The sequence below is a fragment of the Oncorhynchus masou genome, chromosome 20 (assembly GCF_036934945.1).
Source record: "Oncorhynchus masou masou isolate Uvic2021 chromosome 20, UVic_Omas_1.1, whole genome shotgun sequence".
NCBI lineage: Eukaryota > Metazoa > Chordata > Actinopteri > Salmoniformes > Salmonidae > Oncorhynchus > Oncorhynchus masou.
Genome location: NC_088231.1, coordinates 3508993 through 3529612, shown reverse-complemented (window position 1 = coordinate 3529612; position 20620 = coordinate 3508993). Strand labels below are relative to the sequence as shown.

Here is a 20620-nt window from a genome sequence, read left to right as displayed (position 1 = left end):
TACTCCTTAGCCGGCCGACAAGAATGGAATGGTCTACCGTATCAAAAGCTTTGGCCAAGTCAATCAAAATAGCAGCACAATATTGTTTAAAATCAAGGGCAATGGTGACATCATTGAGGACAGTTAGGATCAGTTTTATCTCCCCTTTAAATAAAGGATGTGCTGTGGCTGCCTTCCAAGCAATGGGAACCTCCCCAGAGAGGAGAGAGGTTAAAAAAGCCTGGATAAAGGCTTGGTGATGATAGGGGCAGCAACCTTAACTCTTGATACTCCCCATCCCGGATCCGGGATCGTTAATAAAGCCTCAGGCTCATTAGCATAACGCAACGTTAACGATTTCTGAAAATCGCAAATAAAATGAAAATAATGCGCCTGCTCTCAAGCTTAGCCTTTTCTCAACAACACTGTCATCTCAGATTTTCAAAATATGCTTTTGAACCATAGCAAATCAATCATTTGTGTAAGAGTATTGCAAGCTAGCTTAGCATTTTGCGTAGCATTTAGCACGCAACATTTTCACAAAAACCAGATAACCAAATAAATAAAATCATTTACCTTTGAAGAGATTCGGATGTTTTCAATGAGGAGACTCTCAGTTACATAGCAAATGTTCAGTTTTTCCCTGAAAGAATCTTTGTGTAGGAGAAATCGCTCCGTTTTGTACATCACATTTGGCTACCGAAACGAACCAAAAATTCATTCACCAAAACGTCAAACTTTTTCCGAATTAACTCCATAATATCGACCGAAACATGGCAAACGTTGTTTAGAATCAATCCTCAAAGTGTTTTTTCACATATCTCTTCATTGATATGCAGTGCGTGGAAGCCTGCTTTCCCCTCAGAATTGCATGGAAAAATACCAGCAGCTGAAAATGACGCACCAATTTCGACGGAGGACACCGGGCGGACACCTGGAAAATGTAGTCTCTTATGGTCAATCTTCCAATGATATGCCTACAAATACGTCACAATGCTGCAGACACCTTGGGGAAACGACAGAAAGGGCAGGCTCATTCCTCTCGCATTCACAGCCATATAAGGAGACAATGGAAAACGGAGCCTCAAAAATCCTGCTGATTTCCTGGTTGCCGTTTAATCTTGGTTTTGCCTGTAGCTCCCGTTCTAGGCCACCACAGACAATATTTTTGCAGTTCTGGAAAATTCAGAGTGTTTTCTTTCCAAAGCTATCAATTATATGCATAGTCGAGCATCTTTTTGTGACAAAATATCTTGTTTAAAACGGGAACGTTTTTCATCCAAAAATGAAATTGCGCCCCCAGAGTTTCAAGAGGTTAAAGAAAAAAGCGTCTAAACCATCTGACCCAGATGTTTTTTGGGGGTGAAGTTTAAAAAGTGCCTTTAGCACCTTGGACTCAGTGACTACCTGCAGGGAAAAACTTTGTGGTGGGGCAGTGGAAAAAGGGGAGAAGTTTCGTGGATAGTCGCATTAGAAGGGGTGTGAGATCAGGAAATGTTGGACGGACAAGGAGGTATGGCTGAGTCAAATAGGAATCCTGACTTAAAGAAGTGGTGATTAAAGAGCTCAGCCATGTTCTTCTTGTCAGTAACATCCACATCATCAACATTAAGGGACATGGGCAGTTGTGAGGAGGAGGATTTATTCGCTACTTCTTTAACTTTCCCAACTTTCTTGAGGTTAGACCCACAGAGAGAGAACTGCGCCTTAAAGTAACTAACTTTGGCCTTCCGGATAGTGCACTTATTTCTCATTTGCTTGAACGAGAGCCAGGTGAGTTGGTCTTGTAAACTAAGACTCTTTCTGCAGATTAGTTTGTCTTAAAACTAAGAAGGCTCTTTCTGAAGGGGATTTGGTCTTAAAAACTAAAAAGACTCTTTCTGCTGGTGAGTGTCACGCCCTGACCTTAGAGAGCCTTGTTATGCCTCTATTTTGGTTTGGTCAGGGTGTGATTTAGGTGGGCATTCTATGTTCTGATTTCTATGTCTTCTATTTCTTTGTGTTTGGCCGAGTATGGTTCTCAATCAGGGACAGCTGTCTATTGTTGTCTCTGATTGGGAATCATACTTAGGCAGCCTTTTTTACCTGTTGTGATTGTGGGAAGTTCTTTGTTAGGGGCACTATGGCCCTTATAAGCGTCACGGTCATTTTGTTAATTCTTGTTTTGTTAGTGACATTTTATTCTAAATAAAAGAAAATGTACGCACACAACGCTGCACCTTGGTGTCAATCCGACGACGGCCGTGACAGTGAGTTGGTGTTATAAACTAAGAAGACTCTTTTTGTAGATGAGTTGGTCTTATAAACTAAGACTCCTTATGCAGGTGAGTTGGTCTTATAAACTAAGAAGCTCTGAGAGATCCGTTATCTGCAATAACAACTAGAACAGATCACCACAGATCTGCTGGTAATTTGTAGGAATTATAACATTTACCAACAGTGGACAAACAGGCCTATGATCCCAGTCAGTCGAACAACACATCAAGAATTATGAAGGGTCTCTTCCCTGTGTTTATAAAATGTGTTTCAAGTTTTTCTTTGCATTGTGTGTGTGTGAGAGAGAGAGAGAGAAAGATTGTGCGTGTATTAGGTTGACCTCCTGGTCCATTCTTTGGAGAAGTGTCTTCTACCTCTTTGTCTTGGTGCTGGTCTCATGGTCCCTCGGTGTCTGCACTGCCGTATATGTCCACAATCATCTCCTCAGCTTCACTTCTGTCAAACTTGACCCTCTGGGTCACATCTGGGACATGTTCTTTTCCTTTAAACATATTCATCTGATTCCTGAGTACGTAGTGTAGACTTACCAGACCTGGGATGAAATACTGTATGACAATATGAGAATGGCTTGCCAAGGAGAACTTCCAAATGGACAAATTCGAGGTAAAAAGGAGTTGGATCAGTCAATAACCAGACAGATTGTTTTTTTATTGCTCACTTTAATAAATTGTACAGGATGCGAACAGGTGACTGACATTTCAACATAAAGCTGACATCTTCCTCAGAGTGACCTGACCATTGCACATAAATCCTATTTATAGCCTTACGGCCCATTGAGACACAACAATGTAAAATAATTCTAATGATAATATGTTCCAAGGTAAACTGCAAATTATAGCACAAAATAATAAGATAAACAGTGTGTCTTGTTAATCAATAGGCCATGTCAAAATTTATATTTGGGTGTCTGTGAATCCGGAGACGACGAAACCTAATAAATTAATCCAGTGTCTGAGTACTGCCAGAATGACTCTCTATATGAAATTATTTAAAATACTTCTGTTGCAACAGACAATTCCCAGTACCCACCTGGCTCTGAAGGCAGGCTAAAGCAAACGCTCAAAGCTTTTGAACGATTTCAAGTTGTATTTGAACCCAGGTCTCACACTTATCTGATGTGCACCTATCAGGAGTCGACTGTACTGACTTGACAATCTCATACTGGTCCCTTCTGTCTGTTCTAATGCAGCTGTTTACTTTCAGTGATGTGTCTCAATCATTGTCTGTGTCTGATGTGTCCATTTAACCACTGAAGACAGGAAGCTACTAATGCATCCCAGGAAGTAAATGGGAAAGTGATTCATATGTTCAGAATGAAACAAACATAAATGAGTAAGTATGGGGGGAGAGAGAGAGAGAGAGAGAGAGAGAGAGAGAGAGAGAGAGAGAGAGAGACGGGGAGTTGTTACGGTAGGTTATTGTTTACACAACTCACAAATCCAGAAAAGTTTTAGTGCACAATTTAAATCATTCCATGTCTTTTCAGGCTGATATTGTCCATTTTGTAATTCAACACAGTCCTCCCCCGGAATACTTCGTCCATTATCAGGCTGGTTGATCATCCAGTAACTATGTTAACAACACAGAGAACCAGACAGTCACGCTGTCAGTAAAACATCATCCTAAATAAAATACATAATGCCTGTGTTTCTTCAGCTTTAAAGCCACACACTGTCTGATGTGGGCCACCAACAAAAAGTAAAAAATTTACACTGCTCAAAAAAATATAGGGAACACTAAAATAACTCATCCTAGATCTGAATGAATGAAATATTCTTATTAAATACTTTTTTCTTTACATAGTTGAATGTGCTGACAACAAAATCACACAAAAATTATAAATGGAAATCAAATTTATCAACCCTTGGAGGTCTGGATTTGGAGTCACCAAAAAAAATTCCACAAACATTACAGTGGAAAACCACACTACAGACTGATCCAACTTTGATGTAATGTCCTTAAAACAAGTCAAAATGAGGCTCAGTAGTGTGTGTGGCCTCCGCGTGCCAGTATGATCTCCCTACAATGCCTGGGCATGCTCCTGATGAGGTGGCGGATGGTCTCCTGAGGGATCTCCTCCCAGACCTAGACTAAAGCATCCGCCAACTCCTGGACAGTCTGTGGTGCAATGTGGCGTTGGTGGATGGAGCGAGACATGATGTCCCAGATGTGCTCAATTGGATTCAGGTCTGGGGAACGGGCGGGCCAGTCCATAGCATCAATGCCTTCCTCTTGCAGGAACTGCTGACACACTCCAGCTACATGAGGTCTAGCATTGTCTTGCATTAGGAGGAACCCAGGGCCAAATGCACCAGCATATGTTCTCACAAGGGATCTGGGGATCTCATCTCGGTACCTAATGGCAGTCAGGCTACCTCTGGCGAGCACAAAGAGGGCTGTGCGGCCCCCCAAAGAAATGCCACCCCACACCATGACTGACCCACCGCCAAACCGGCCATGCTGGAGGATGTTGCAGGCAGCAGAATGTTCTCCACGGCGTCTCCAGACTCTGTCACATGTGCTCAGTGTGAACCTGCTTTCATCTGTGAAGAGCACAGGCCGCCAGTGGCGAATTTGTGTGGGTTGTAGACTCCATCTCATGCTACCACTTGAGTGAAAGCATTCAAAAGTGACCAAAACATCAGCCAGGAAGCATAGGACTGAGAAGTGGTCTGTGGTCACCACCTGCAGAACCACTCCTTTATTGGGGGTGACTTCCTAATTGCCTATAATTTCCACCTGTTGTCTATTCCATTTGCACAACAGCATGTGAAATGTATTGTCAATCAGTGTTGCTTCCTAAGTGGACAGTTTGATTTCACATAAGTGTGATTGACTTGGAGATACATTGTGTTGTTTAAGTGTTCCCTTTATTTTTTTTGAGCATTGTGTATATATAGTGTCAAAAAAATAAATAATTTGTTCTTTAAGAAGATAATGCTTGGTTTCTATAGAGCTCATTGAATGACATCTATGAAGGGAAAAATGTGTTTTCATGAAGATGATCTGAAGCAATACCATTTGTTTTCAATGTCTCCATATCACAACTGGATGGTCAAATCTCTCACCTTGTTATCAGTGGTGTGCCGTCAACCCATTTCCAGGACCCCTCAGTCTCTCTGTCAGTCAAACCGATCCAGAATCTCTTGTTGAGGGCAAAGAGAAATCTCTGTTGTTGAGAAAGATAAATGAACTCTGATCAAAAGATGTTTATCATGTCTCTCTCTGTATGTATTTATCAATCTCCCCCCACTCTCTCACCTGTTCCTCTATGCTGTTTACGATCACCAGGTCTGATCCTTTCTCCATACAGTCCTGTCTGCTCTCACTCCAGGTTTTTCTCTCAGAAGAGACGAAGTACCAACAGGATTGAAACTTGTTCCAGCCTTCAGAACAGGTTAGATAAAACATTCATTGGCATCTCATTGTTCTTCACTCATTAATGAAAGAATACAAAAAAGCATGTTAGTATGCATTCAGGGCCGTAACCAGGGATTGAATTTCAATATTAAAAAAATGCTTTTAAATGGTTTTTGGAGAACAGCAAAAACAAGCAAAAGTTACCCCAGCCTTTATCACATTGGCTGCTGTAGACTCTTTCACCTCAGTTGATCTACAAACACACAGCCTAATAGCTATACAACATTAATGTTATACCCCGGAAAGGGGAGAAATATGAGAAATGAGTTACACTGACAAGTAGCGTCAGTGACTGTTCAGTCAGTTGTAGTATTGAAATGTGTAATTCATCATCTCTTGACATAGATATGGCTTTTCTCAAATGAAATTGCGTTCACATTTGTATTACTAGGCATTACTAATCCAGCTCCGCACAAACAGATATCAATGGAGCACACAGATGATCATGTTGTCACATTCACTTGAATGATTTGAATATTACTAAGGATTCTGTATTAATATCAGTGATGTTGTGGTTAAAAAGATGCGTAATAGGTAAACTATAAACTCCGTGGTGATCGAGATAAGAAGAACAACCAATGATATTAAGGAGATGTAGGACTATTTTACACCTGCATTGTTAGCATTTTGAGTGCATTTAAATGTAGGCCTACAAGGAAGATAAGCCATGTGAATATGTTCATATTTAAACACATCTTCTTTTCTTTTAGTTCCTAACTTATTTGATACAGATTTAGTCTGGGGACCCCACATGGGACCCCAACCCTAAGTTTGGGAACCACTGTATTAACCTCTCTCCGCCTTGCTTCCTCTCTCTCTCTGTTTCCTCTGCTTCCTCCTGCATGCATTGCAGCCTCCATCAGTCTCACCACTGAGCGCCACATCCCTGTCTGTCTCAGTAGACTAATCTTTGTAAAGCAAAGTTATTATGAGACCTTAGTAGCCTATTTGTTGCTACTGCTGAGGTGGGCTCCTTGTAACGTTACCATCTTACTTAGTCCTTCCAGCTGGCTAAGTAATACTAGCCAGAGCCCTTCAACATTACTTATACTAGCCAGAGCCCTTCAACATTACTTATACTACCCAGAGCACTTATACATTACTTATACTACCCAGAGCCCGTCAACATGACTTACACTACCCAGAGCCCTTCAACATTACTTATACGACCCAGAACCCTTCAACATTACTTATACTACCCATAGCCCGTCAACATTACTTACACTACCCAGAACCCTTCAACATTACTGTAATAGAAGTCTCAGCTTCATAATCCTACAGACATGATGACAGATTACTACTAATGTATTGCTTATTTATTTCAAATTACTGGAAGTTCTGCTATTCGTTCACATCGTGCTATAGCAATGAGTTTGTGACGTATTGACTGTAAGACTAACGCATTGATGTTATGGATACCTGTGTGATTGTGACTCTGTCTGTTACTGTGTTTGTGGAGGGTAGAGAGAATAAGAGAATAAAGTAGACGGCACGGGTCAACATTTTGATTCATGGCCCTGTGTCCAGATGACGTGTACATGTGCAAATATGGGCCTCCGGTCAGGACATCCTGTTCCTGTTGTCACGTGTTAGAGGGTGTGTTATTTTATATCTATATTGCATCTTTTCCTTTGACGTTGTCATGCTGATTGATGTGTAGGGACCTGGTTGAACTGGGGGGGTTCTGTGTTTTAATTTTTGAAAGAGTATGGCCCCACACCCCCAGTTTTATTGCCCTTATGGTTGCTATCTATTAAGCAGGAATGTCCTGGTTATTGGCTGTGGCAGACGCATTATAAATAAAAGTCCAGAACAAGGCATGCGACCCCAGAACAGTAAACAAGATTTTTAAAATAAAGCCCAGAATATTAAACGTAAAAATATGTCTCCGAGACCAATTCTCGGGGTGCTATGCGGCTCATGTCATGAACCCAATGACAAAAGCCTGGAGGATGTTTTGCGTGAGTCCCCAGAATGTTTTAAATTAGTTTTGGGTACGAGTGAGGGACATATGTCTTACATATTCCAACCTGAGGAATCTACGGTTAAGATATTCACAGACAGCGGCCCCAAACCCCTTTATCGGGCAGAACCCGGGAGTTTTTCTCCAGCGCTAAGGATGAGAGAATGGCTTAAGATAAGACTCGCGCTGTGTTAAATTGAACAGGCCTTGAGCGCTTCAAGTTTACCCGGATATGCGGTGGAAGAACCGGTCTGCGGAGGAAGTGATCTGATGGCCCTAAGAATCACTTCAATGGCGTATACCCCTGACTCCAAAGTGACAATTTTAGCATGTGAACATGCTTGATAGTGCAAATGCGACAAAATCTGTCAGTTCACATGTATTTTCCAAAAAATGCAAGGATGTAAAAAAAAAATGTATGCCAGTGTTCAGTTTTAAATGGCGCGATTATCATATTTTCAGAACACTGATGAATAAGCTGGACAGTCTTTTCCGAAATCGTGAACAATTACGGCGATGGCCGAGGTTATCGTTGAGACATACCCAGGACTCACAAACCAGAAGGCGGATCTTTCCCTGGAGTGAAAACGTCCGGAGCTTCGATGGAGCGGGCAAGCGTCTTTGCGATTGTGAATTGGAAACGGATAATGGTCAGTGCAAACCAGACCCATTATCTGTAAGAAATAGTAAAAATGTTGAATTATAACGTGTGTTAAAATGTATGTACTAAATATTTTGAATTAAATCATTGGTTTTAAAAATGTATCTCACCCTTTAACGAAAGGAGAAACTGTCTTTTCTCTCACGCCCTGGTCTGTAGCATGCAATGTCTTATAAAAAATAATGTATTATTTTATAGTCTTTCCTACAATGTTATGTTATAAACATTACTGGTTATTACATTTTGTAATGATGTACAACTGTAGGCCTCCAATGTTTTTACATAAAACACTGGTGATGCATGTTTAAATATTAGTCAAATTTGGTAATTAATTCTAACATGTCTTAAAAAAGTTTGTACTAAATATTTTGGATTAAATAAAAGGAATTTAAAACTGTATCTCACCCTTTAATGATAGGAACATGTATTTTACATCATCACCCCGGTCTGTCGCGAAGAAAAAAGACACAGAAAATCAGGTTGCGTGCGTGAGTGTGCGTGTGATGGACCAGTAGGAGTGTGTGTGGGGGGTAAAAATGTTGAATTAAAACCTTACATTGAGGCATCTGCACTCAAGGCACTTTATCTCTGTAGGGGATCATTTGAAACCAAGGTTTGCACTATCATGCATACAGCATGTCCAGATATCTGCCGACCCCCCGGGGTTAAACATTGATATTTCTAATCAGCTCCCGATGCCCCCACCCCGGTTGTAGAAAAAATGTCTTGACATCCCCTCCTGTTGTTCTCTAAACCAAATATACAGGGTGTTGAAAACATGACATCTCCCCAGAAAATGCAACCACGGCCCTGTAAACTCATACCGTACATTCTCTAATAAGGGAATATTCCCCTGAAATGGACAAAAATGAATGGGAAAACATTGGCATAGGACAAACCATATACACGGTGTCCAATACCACCCAATTCGGCGTTGATTCATGCAAAATGTATTGCAAATGCCATATGGCAAATGCCAGTTGTAACACTTTAAATATCCAACAGGTGGCGTGTGCGCTCCACCTTGGTTTTTCATATTGGAAATGTACCCCAAGTCAACATCCAAAAGCAACATTTTGAAAAAATGATTTTTTTTGTCAAAAACCTATCACCCCTTAACCTCTTACACTTATGGTGGCGCTATTTCATTTTTGGAAGAAAAACGCTCCCGTTTTAAACAAGATATTTTGTCACAAAAAGATGCTCGACTATGCATATAATTGCTACTGTTCGAAAGAAAACACTCTGACGTGTCCAGAAATACAAATATCTTCTCTGTCCGTGCCCTTTAACGTGAGCTTCAGGCAAAACCAAGATGACTTGGCATCCAGGAAATGACAAGGATTTTTGAGGCTCTGTCTTTCATGATCTCCTTATATGGCTGTGAACGCAAGAGGAATGAGTCTGCCCTTTCTGTCGTTTCCCCAAGGTGTCTGCAGCATTGTGACGTATTTGTAGGCAGATCGTTGGAAGATTGACCATAAGAGACCACATTTACCACGTGTCCGCCCGGTGTCCTGCGCCGAAATTGAAGCGCAAAGTCACCTGCCAGTATTTTTCCATGGGGCAGAGAGAGACGCAAGCTTCCAAGAACTGCATGTCAATGAAGAGATATGTGAAAAAACACCTTGAGGATTGATTCCAAACAACGTTTGCCATGTTTCGGTCGATATTATGAAGTTAATCCGGAAAAAGTTTCACGTTGTAGGTGACTGCATTTTCGGTTCGTTTCGGTAGCCAGGCGCAATGTAGAAAACGGAACGATTTCTCCTACACACAGACGCTTTCAGGAAACACTGCGCATTTGGTATGTGGCTGGGAGTCTCTTCATTGAAAACATCAGAAGCTCTTCAAAGGTAAATGATTTTATTTATTTGGTTTTCTGGCTTTTGTGAAAATGTTGCGTGCTACATGCTACACAAAATGCTATGCTAGCTTTGCATACTCTTACACAAATTAGTCAATTTCTATGGTTCAAAAGCATATTTTGAAAATCTGAGATGACAGTGTTGTTAAGAAAAGGCTAAGCTTGAGAGTAGGCGCATTATTTTAATTTTATTTGCGATTTTCAGAAATCGTTAACGTTGCGTTATGCTAATGAGCCTGAGGCTTAGTCACAATCCCGGATCCGGGATGGGGAGTTTCAAGAGGTTAAAAAAGTGCTTTCTGGACCATTTTTCGAAATTCTTTCGCTTTTTTGTCAATTACATATGTGTAAGAACTGTATGAATATACTTTTGTCCAATTTTATTATCATATTTTTTTTTTTAATTACATGCGCATAAGGCATATGTTTTGTCCATTTGCAATATGATTTCATAGGAAATCAAAAGTCAAAAATTGCAAAAATTCATAAACTTCACACACCCCTAAAAAAGTGCTTTCTGGACCGTTTTTCAAAATTCTTTAGATTTTTGTGTCAATTACACATGTATAAGAACTGTATCAACATACTTTAGTCATATTTTATTATCATAATTTTTTTTTAACTTGTGCATAAGGCATATGTTTTCTCCATTTGGAATATGATTTCATAGAAAGTCAAAAGTCAAAAATAGTAAAATTTTATAAAAAACTTAACACACCCTTAAAAAAGTGCTTTCTGGACCGTTTTTCGAAATTCTTTCGAATTTTGTGTCAATTACACACATATAAGAACTGCATCAACATACTTTAGTCGTATTTTATTATCATAATTTTTTTTTTTACTTGTGCATAAGGCATATGTTTTGTGGGGGCCAAATGTCATAAGAAATTTGACATGCTCAAAAATCCTGCAGAAATGCAAAATTGACTGGCCTGATGAACTCGGGATAGCCGGGCAGTGATTGTTGTTCCTTTCCATCATTCGTTGTGTTGATTTCATCATGTCCATTTGGTCATGTTTTTTCACTATAGAATCATATTGCAAATGCACGTGCATTTGCAATATGTTTCAATGGGCATTTACCATCACGAATTTGTCATGCTCAAAAATCATGCAGAAATGCAAAATTGACTGGCCTGATGAACACAGGATGGCCTGGCAGTGATAGTTGTGTTGATTTCATTATGTCCATTTGCTTATGTTTTCTCACTTTTGCAAAGTCACTGTGCATTTGCAATATGGTTCAATGGGCATTTACCATCACGAATTTGTCACGCTATAAAAAATCGTGCAGGAATGCGAAATTGACTGGCCCGATGAACTCTTGATGGCTGGGCAGTGATTCTGGTACCTCTCCATCGCTCGTTAGGGTTGATTTCAGAATGTCACTTTGGTGATGGTACCTCACTGTTTAAACATATTGCAAATGGACAAGAGTCACCAGCAAGTCACCGTCCATCAGTCAATTAGATATCATTCTGACACCAAACTGATACAAACTGACACCAAACCCACTTTTTCCAACTCGTTTAGTAGCCAACTATCACATACTTCAGAGCTGGCCCAAAATTCACAACGCCTTTGGTTCAAACCATAAAAAAACATAAAACACGTAGTTACGTTCCAGCTGCGGGTCCATTTCTTATGTTATATGTAGGCCTACCTGAGGCGACCCCAAATCCCAAGTTTCGGCTCGATAGGTCATTTGGTGTCCGAGCAAAACCCTAATTGGTGCTGAAAATCCACTTTTTTCCATGACTTACTACGGGGTCCTTGAATGAGATATCGGACAGAAACGTTGGGTTCTGTCTCTATGGGCTGAGACGGTCACAATGCACCTAGTCTTGTGACTCTGGGACATTTCTAAATGTCAACATTTTCGTGATGCAAAAATGAATTGAAGTCATTGCAAATGTACGAGGCTGTTTCTCGGTCTGAGAACCTTCTAGAGCCACGTAACTCACCACGCACTATCGGCCTGAGGTCTAGAACAGGATTCTAAAGTTTCGGAACTCTAGGTCTGACGGTTCTTTAAAAGTTCCAACAAGGTTAACTAATGCAGTCAGTGTATGTCTCTACGCACCCCAATGGGTCCCTCCTTCCAAGCTGTGTGTGTGTGCGATTTAGTTTTCCTTTAAAATTTTATGGGAAAAATGACTGATTTACTGTTCATGGGGGTTGCCTAATCACATATGAAGTTTTGGAAAGATCTAACTTTTTAACCCCTCGAAACAGCACCTGAGACACCAATTATGGCACTTCCGGTTGGCACAGGAAGCTATAACTCAACAAATATCCTCAATGGGGTATGCTTTTACAGAATCCTGAGTTTTAAGTCTATACGTTAAGAACTGACTGATTTACATAGGGTTGAATGCACTATGTCTATCAAACTGCAGGCAAGGTATGGATATACACTATTAGGGCAATTTTAACCACTTCCGGTTGGTCAAGGAAGCTTAGAATCAACACAGGTAGACCTCATAGTGGCCTTATGGACTGGTACCGAAGACAGGTTCATACGGCATTCATAACCCATATAGGCTCCAGGTTGAATTTAGTGGAGCAGGCAATGTATTCCTATGGGGAGAGATATCATTGTATTCTATGAGATCAAAAAACCCTGTTTTACTGTTAAGGGTTAATGCCACACGGTCAAAGTTAGGCTTGCACGGATCGGAAGGACCTTAGGAACATTCCTGTGGTTGAATTGTCCTTTCTAAACCAAACGGTTCCGCTGCTGTCACCCAAAAGCAAATGACGTTGTGGTGCAGGATTCATATTGGGCCTACTTTTCTCATGGTCGCTGCACTCGGACCGAGCGAGCTACGGTCAAGCGGGATATCTCGTTGAACTCGGCACGGCCTAGATATTATGTTTATGCCATTGCCTGCTCTCTGTGTCTTTAGGCACCGCACATTTTCACTCCATCCTTGCTGTGTGTGTGTGTGTGAGACTTTTCTTTGACATCTGCTGGGAGAAATGACTGATTTACAGTTTAGGAGGGTTACCTAGTCACACATATGAAGTTTTGGAGAGATGTGACTTTTCTAACCCTTCAAAACAGACAGTGTGACCCAATTAAAGGCACTTCCGGTTGTAAACACATGTCTTGACTGACATAGCCAGTTACAGAATCCTGAGTTTTAAGTCTTCAAGTTAAGAATTGACTGATCTACACAGGTTTGAATACAGTGATTTTCATAATGACAGGTTATGTGTTTCAAAACACTTTTAGGGTGATTTTAACAACTTCCGGGTGCTTCAGGAAGGTTAGAATTGACACAGGTAGACCTCATAGTGGTCTGATGGACTGTCATAGAATTCAGGTTCATAAGGCATTCATAACCCACATAGGCATCAGGTTGAATTTAGAGGTGCAGGCAATGTATTCCTATGGGGAGAGAAGTCAATGCAAACTGTTTGATGTAAACACGTTCTTTTAACTGGTAAGGGTTAATGCCACACGGTCAAAGTTAGGCTTGCATGGATCGGGAGGACCTCAGGTACGTACCTGAGGTCGAATTGTGCTTCTCACCTTAACGGTTCTCTCACTGTCACCCAAAAGCAAATGACATTGTGGGGCAGGCTTCATTTTGGGCCTACTTTTCTAATGGTCGCTGCGCTTAGACCGAGCGAGCTACTGTCAAGCGGGATATCTCGTTGAACTCGGCACGGCCTAGGGATTATGGTAATGCCATTGCCTGCTCTCTGTGCCTTTAAGCACCGCACTTTGTCACTCCATCTTTGCTGTGCGTGTGTGAGAGCTTTTCTTTGACATCTGTTTGGTTAGAAATTACTGATTTACAGTTCAGGAGGGTTACCTAGTCACACATATGAAGTTTTGGAAAGATGTGACTTTTTTAACCCTTCAAAACAGACAGTGTGACCCAATTAAAGGCACTTCCGGTTGGCACAGGAAGCTATAAATAAACTCATATCCTGATTGGGGTATGCCTTTACAGAATCCTGAGTTTTAAGTCTTTACGTTAAGAACTGAGTTATTTACGGAGGGTTTAGTGAGTGTGTGTTATTTCAGAAAATCATAGAAAATCACAGAAATCTCGCAGAGCTCCGTAGCACACTTTAAAAATATTCATATGAACTCCCTGCAACTGGATCTGTAACTGTTGAAAAAAAACACCTATCTTTGAACATCACCAATCTGTCATTGTACGATTTCTCTTAAATTACGATAGATAAATGGCAGATTTTTTTTTATTGACACCGGAGGGTCCTTGACTTTGACGTGGAGTGGAAAAATAATTTCTCTATTTTCATTTTGGACCTTTAATCCCAGAGAAATGGCCATAAGTCAAAAACCGTGGAGGCCTAGACGCCATCTTGTTCGGGGCCAACTGCCCATTATGCCATACCTACGCTCACCAAGTTTCGGCTTCGAAATATTTTCCGTTTTCGAGATAAGGCTCTGTCGTGATTCGTGATGTTTTGTCAAATTGCAATATGATTGCTTATGCCCTCTTGTGGGATTTTCCGGGATAGCGGAAAAATGACCAAAATGTGATTATTTTTATAAAACGGAAACCGAATGTCCGACAAAGTTCATTTGATGACTTCCCGGTAGGTCCGGCCCTGCCGCTCGGCCCGACGCCATCCGCGAATTTTACAAACGTTTTCGGACGTCTAGTAAGGGACCGTACATTTGCAATATGGACTTTCTCACTAACCATACAGCAAATGTCAAAATGCTCCCTTAAGGTATGTTAGGGACACGAACGCGGAGCGAGTCTAGTGGAGCATATACTTTAACACTATGTTAGCACAGCTTTAGCGCAAACCCACAGGCCAACAGCCCCAAATATTTAGCTGCCTGGACCGATTAAAAAAAAGAGTCTGTGACTCCCTCCTAATGGATATTTCTGAAGGCTACTGGACATAAGTGATTGGGAAGCAACTGTTAGACGGGGATTCTCAGAAGCAAACTGCGCCCTGTCCTTTACGTAGCCCTTCGCGATCACACAATTTTCAGTGTAACTCCAAATAACCACATACCCAAGAATATTTAGCTTCACGTTTATAGCGCACAATGCAGGCATTGACCCCTGGAGTTGTACAACTATTGTATTGGCATGCATGAAAACCTATCGTACACACTTTCTGCCTACATCATCTATAGCAATCCCCTCGCCTGACAACTACCGACGCCAATTCAAGTAATACTCTAGTGGGTCCATTCAATGGTTGGAGTATTTGGCCCAGGATAAAGACATTTTTATTCAGCATGCTTTGAATCGGGGGGAGAAGGCGTTTGGATCTTACCATGTAGATGGATACAAGCAGATTGACGGGGTTGAGACCGTGTATGAGTACAACGGTTGTTTCTTCCACGGTTGTAAATCTTGCTTTGTGCCCCAGGCCCTATGTGTCCTAACCCAAATTACTTTTGGGGAAATGTACCAAGAGTTTCAAGACAAATTGGATTCTTTACAGGCTACTTATGGGCTAAAAGTGGAGGTTTTGTGAGAGCACGAATGGGCCGCCCTCAAAAAGTCTGATCCTCATGTTCAAGCCTGTTCAAGCCTAGCTCAGCAGATGTACCCGGGAAGGAAATCCTACTTTATGGAGAGCTATGAGGACGCTACCAAAGCACCATTTTCTTATTTAATCGTGGATTTCAAAGCAAATACTCCAGAACACCTGAGGCTACGAACAGGTCTGTTCCCGTGGGAGTGGCCGGCTGCGTACATTCCTAAAAAGTAACCGCTATGTCTCTGCGTTTAAAAAGAAACCTTCCCCTCTTGAGAAGCCTAGTTGGGGCTACAGCTAATGAACGGAAGGCCATCTTGGGTCACTGTTCTTCAGATCTCATATTATTCCTATGTGAGATTGCTTTGAATCTTCTCAAAGGACGCATTCCACTCACCCAATTGAAAAAATTTAATAGACAAAAGACCGCGATCAAACTCTTTGCCAATAAAATGGTCAGTCTTCAAAAGAAAAGACATAGCATACAACAATCTGGGGGTTTACTTCTACCTTTACTAAGTATAGCCGTGCCCTTCATCACCAGCCTTATTGCTGCCAGACGTGGGGGTTGAACACAGAAGGTGATGGCCAATAAAATGTATCTGGTGCCACAACAAGAGTTGGATAGACTTAAAAAACAAGTGCAGGGTCCTGAAAATAACAGACAAACAGCGGAAAATGATTTGGATACGGCCATGAAGGATATTTTGAATCAAAAAGGATTGAACCCCTATGATAAGGTCCAAAAATACACAAACCTCTTGCAAAGGTATTTGGCCTTGGTGAAATAAGGGGAGAGAGAGACCGGCCATTTAACTATTTCCCTACCGGACCCTTTAAAAGATGACAAGCCTAGCGAGAGCCAAGCCCCTGTAATGCCTGTACCTGCGAACTTACAGTCTGAAGATCAAATGCCTGTTGAAGATAAAGTTATGCATGACTTGTTAACCCATGTTCCGGCACGTAACAGGAAAAATGTGAGATACATTATGAACAAGATAAAAGACTCAAATGGGGCAGCTACTTGGAACAACAAAGGAGAGTTTATCCTTCAGGGCTCTGTTGTCAGGGGTTCACATATGCTTGACTTGCTTAAAAGTACCACATTGGCCCACAAGGTTGCTGATGACAGAAGACCTCCAGGGTGGCTTCAGTTTCTTAAGGCCCTGGCCATCCTCAACATTCCCTTCTCGGGTGTACCCAACTATAAGCTTCGTCAACAGATTCACCCTTTAAAACAAAAACTTTCAACGAGATACAGCACCCCTAAAGATGTCCAAACAACCCCACCTCCCTATGAAATGAATGATGATAACTCATTTACCTCCCTGAACACGTCCGGACCTTTCCCTAATCCCGATATCTCTGGGTGGTTAGACTTTTGAATTACTTTTGAATGACTATGATTAACTTCTTGAAACTCCCCATCCCGGATCCGGGATCGTGACTAAAGCCTCAGGGTCATTAGCATAACGCAACGTTAACGATTTCTGAAAATCGCAAATAAAATGAAAATAATGCGCCTGCTCTCAAGCTTAGCCTTTTCTTAACAACACTGTCATCTCAGATTTTCGAAATATGCTTTTGAACCATAGCAATTGACTAATTTGTGTAAGAGTATGCTAAGCTAGCTTAGCATTTTGAGTAGCATTTAGCACGCAACATTTTCACAAAAACCAGATAACCAAATAAATAAAATCATTTACCTTTGAAGAGCTTCGGATGTTTTCAATGAGGAGACTCTCAGTTACATACCAAATGCGCAGTTTTTCCTGAAAGCGTCTGTGTGTAGGAGAAATCGTTCCGTTTTGTACATCACATTTGGCTACCGAAACGAACCGAAAATTCAGTCACCTACAACGTCAAACTTTTTCCGAATTAACTCCATAATATCGACCGAAACATGGCAAACGTTGTTTGGAATCAATCCTCAAGGTGTTTTTTCACATATCTCTTCATTGATATATCGTTCGTGGAAGCCTGCATTCTCCTCTGAATTCTGTGGAAAAATACTTGCAGCTGACTTTTGCGCACCAATTTCGGCACAGGACACCGGGCGGACACCAGGTAAATGTGGTCTCTTATGGTCAATCTTCCAATGATATGCCTACAAATACGTCACAATGCTGCAGACACCTTGGGGAAACGACAAAGGGCAGACTTACTCCTCTCGCATTCACAGCCATATAAGGAGACAATGGAAAACAGAGCCTCAAAAATCCTGCTCATTTCCTGGATGCCGTCTCATCTTGGTTTTGCCTGAAGCTCACGTTCTAGTGCACGCACAGAAAATATCAGTTCTGGACACGTCAGAGTGTTTTCTTTCGAAAGCTATCAATTATATGCATAGTCGAGCATCTTTTTGTGACAAAATATCTTGTTTAAAACAGGAACGTTTTTCATCCAAAAATGAAATTGCGCCCCTAGAGTTTCAACAGGTTAATTTAAAAAATCTTGTTTACTGTTCTGGGGTCGCATGCCTTGTTCTGGACTTTTATTTATAATGTGTCTGCCACAGCCAATACCCCGGACATTCCTGCTTCATAGATAGCAACCATAAGGGCAATAAAACTGGGGGTGTGGGGCCATACTCTTTCAAAAAATTAAAACACAGAACCCCCCAGTTCAACCAGGTCCCTACACATCAATCAGCATGACAACTTCAAAGGAATAGATGCAATATAGATATAAAATAACACACCCTCTAACACGTGACAACAGGAACAGGATGTCCTGGCCGTAAGCCCATATTTGGACATGTACACGTCATCTGGACACAGGGCCATAAATCAAAATTTTGACCCGTGCCGTCTACTTTATTCTCTCTGAGGGTAATCGAAAAAACATGACTGACTGACACATCTATAAGCGACTATTTAATAGTTTTGTACTCATTCTCCGAGATTTAACACGGCAGGAGATGCTGGTCGGTTTGAAAATGTACTTTTGTCTGGCATCTCGCAAACACAGTCAGCAGCATCTTTAGTGTCTACTAGAGCGAACTACGAGCTGCTGAGAGGGAGGAGTTAGCCATTTGAGAAAGTGGTGAAACGATGCTTAAAAGTCAAATTCAGGATGCAAATCCGGGTTGACTTTGGCAAACTCAACAAACAAACCACTTTTCTTGATTCTACTCATTTACAAAGAGGAGCGATTAGAACTCAGTCAGATTAAGAATCTATTTGATTCATGTTTCTCAATAGAAACAGTTACTGAGGTCAGCACCTCAATCTCCTCATGTTGCTATGGCCCTGTGCATAATGAACATTTACAATTAATATTATGATCATGTATTAGGTAAACTCACCCGGAATAGAGAACTTTTCATATTTCTCACTCTGTTGCTGGTCTCTCTCTTCAGTCAGACAGTCTGCTAAAAGAGGACAGAATATATTGGATGTGGTTTGCCAGTCTCATGTAAACGTATCTAACATTGGAGGAACTTAGTTAAATTCATCTGAATTTTGGATCTTGTTGTCAAAGTCTGTTATAATATGATGATTTAACAATAATCCATTCACATTCTAGTCGCAGGGAGATGTTGAGAGTGACTTGTAGAACACATAGCATCCCAAAGCTTACAGCAACCATCCCGTAGATTCTTCTCCCTGAAACGTCAGGTCCTGGGGAGATACACACTGACACACAGCAGAGTGCAGTTTCAACATAATCAGCTACAAGAGGATCGTTTCTCACAGCTGTCTTGTGGTATTTTATTAGGATCCCCTTTAGCTGTTGCGATAGCAGCAGCTACTCTACCCTGGGGTCCTCAGGAATTGACTGTATCAGAATGACATGTCGGAACCTCTGAATACACTGAAAACATACATGCCTTTGCATATTTAAATGTGGGGTAAAATAATTACTTTTCCACTGGGACTTTTCTGTTTTTGCGTCATGTGTTTGTACGTCTTGGTCATTGTGTGTGTGTGTGTGTGTGCGTGTGCGTGAGTCAGTGGTGTAGAGCAGGTCTGAGCAAGGCCCCCCACACCCAACCTGGTAGGGGTGTCTTTTTTTTGCCATGGGGAAGAGAGAAAATGTTGCTGTTATAGAGCACATTTCCTGCTCTTCTATACATTTTGCCATGAGGCTGAGAGAAATTAACAGGTTTAACGCTAATTTCCTGTAATAATAAAACAGTATTCAAGGCTTATGACATGTTCATTTACTCTCTGTGGTGTGAGAGTGGCCCGAAAGCTTCTGTGTGTGTGTGTGATAGAGTTTTCTGTGTTCTTACCTGAGGGATGTGTCTCAGTTGTCACTCTCCTCATTGCTCCATTCTGGTTTCCTTCAATAACCTTGTCAATTTCAACAACCTCTTTGTTGACGTAGTCATCCATCTTAACTAACTGTTTAATTACCTTTCTTACTGACTTGTAATGGTAATATCTACTGTATGATTCCAACTGTACTGACAAGTAGTTGAGTCGTATCTCTGATGTGTGACTTCACCTGGTACCTCTCTGAGCTCTGTCTCTGGTCCACTGCAGTTGATATAATGCTGAGTATCCAACCACCTTCAAGCAGGAACATAGACCTGACAGGATCATCTAACAGAGTGATAGAACATGACAGCTGCAGGACAACAAATAGTGTCAAGTGCAACCTTTCAGCCTATCACTCTGTGAGGAATGTTGGTTGTTTCCGCAGCCTTCAAACGGAGGGCACGTTATGGCTCAAACTCTTTATCGCACTGATGACCATTTAGGGGCATTTATTTTCTAACAACGCTGTCTGTGTGTGAACTCAGTGTGAAGAGATATTATGAAGTTTCTGTGGAAAATGTCTTCATCAGAGGATTTAAAGGGAACTTCACTTGTGTGTTGTGTGTGTGTGCGTGTGGCCTGCGTGTGTCTGCATGCGTCTTGTACAGTATGTGTGTGTGTCCTCTCTGCACAGTTCTGCCCTCTGTCTGTGTCCAACTGGAGGAGACACTGTTTTAACTATCTAATCACGTTCAATCAGA

The 20620-nt window shown here is 41.3% G+C and overlaps 1 protein-coding gene across 4 annotated transcripts; it reads right to left on the bottom strand.

The window, feature by feature from the left end:
* Nucleotides 1–3655: 3655 nt before the first annotated feature.
* Nucleotides 3656–20400, bottom strand: LOC135506697 (C-type lectin domain family 4 member E-like). 4 transcript variants are annotated; one of them, XM_064926023.1, is made up of 6 exons: nt 19892–20400; nt 19176–19292; nt 18962–19024; nt 5518–5642; nt 5325–5425; nt 3656–3825 (listed from the first exon to the last, which is right to left on the bottom strand). In XM_064926023.1, the coding sequence occupies exons 1-6, from the start codon at nt 19992–19994 to the stop codon at nt 3672–3674; spliced, it is 663 nt and encodes a 220-aa protein (XP_064782095.1). In that variant the 5' UTR covers nt 19995–20400; the 3' UTR covers nt 3656–3671. The 4 variants fall into 4 exon arrangements, with proteins under 4 accessions (XP_064782095.1, XP_064782096.1, XP_064782094.1 ...); XM_064926024.1 differs by having other exon boundaries at nt 5325–5401; nt 18962–19027; nt 19892–20399; XM_064926022.1 differs by having other exon boundaries at nt 18962–19027; nt 19892–20398.
* Nucleotides 20401–20620: the final 220 nt, after the last annotated feature.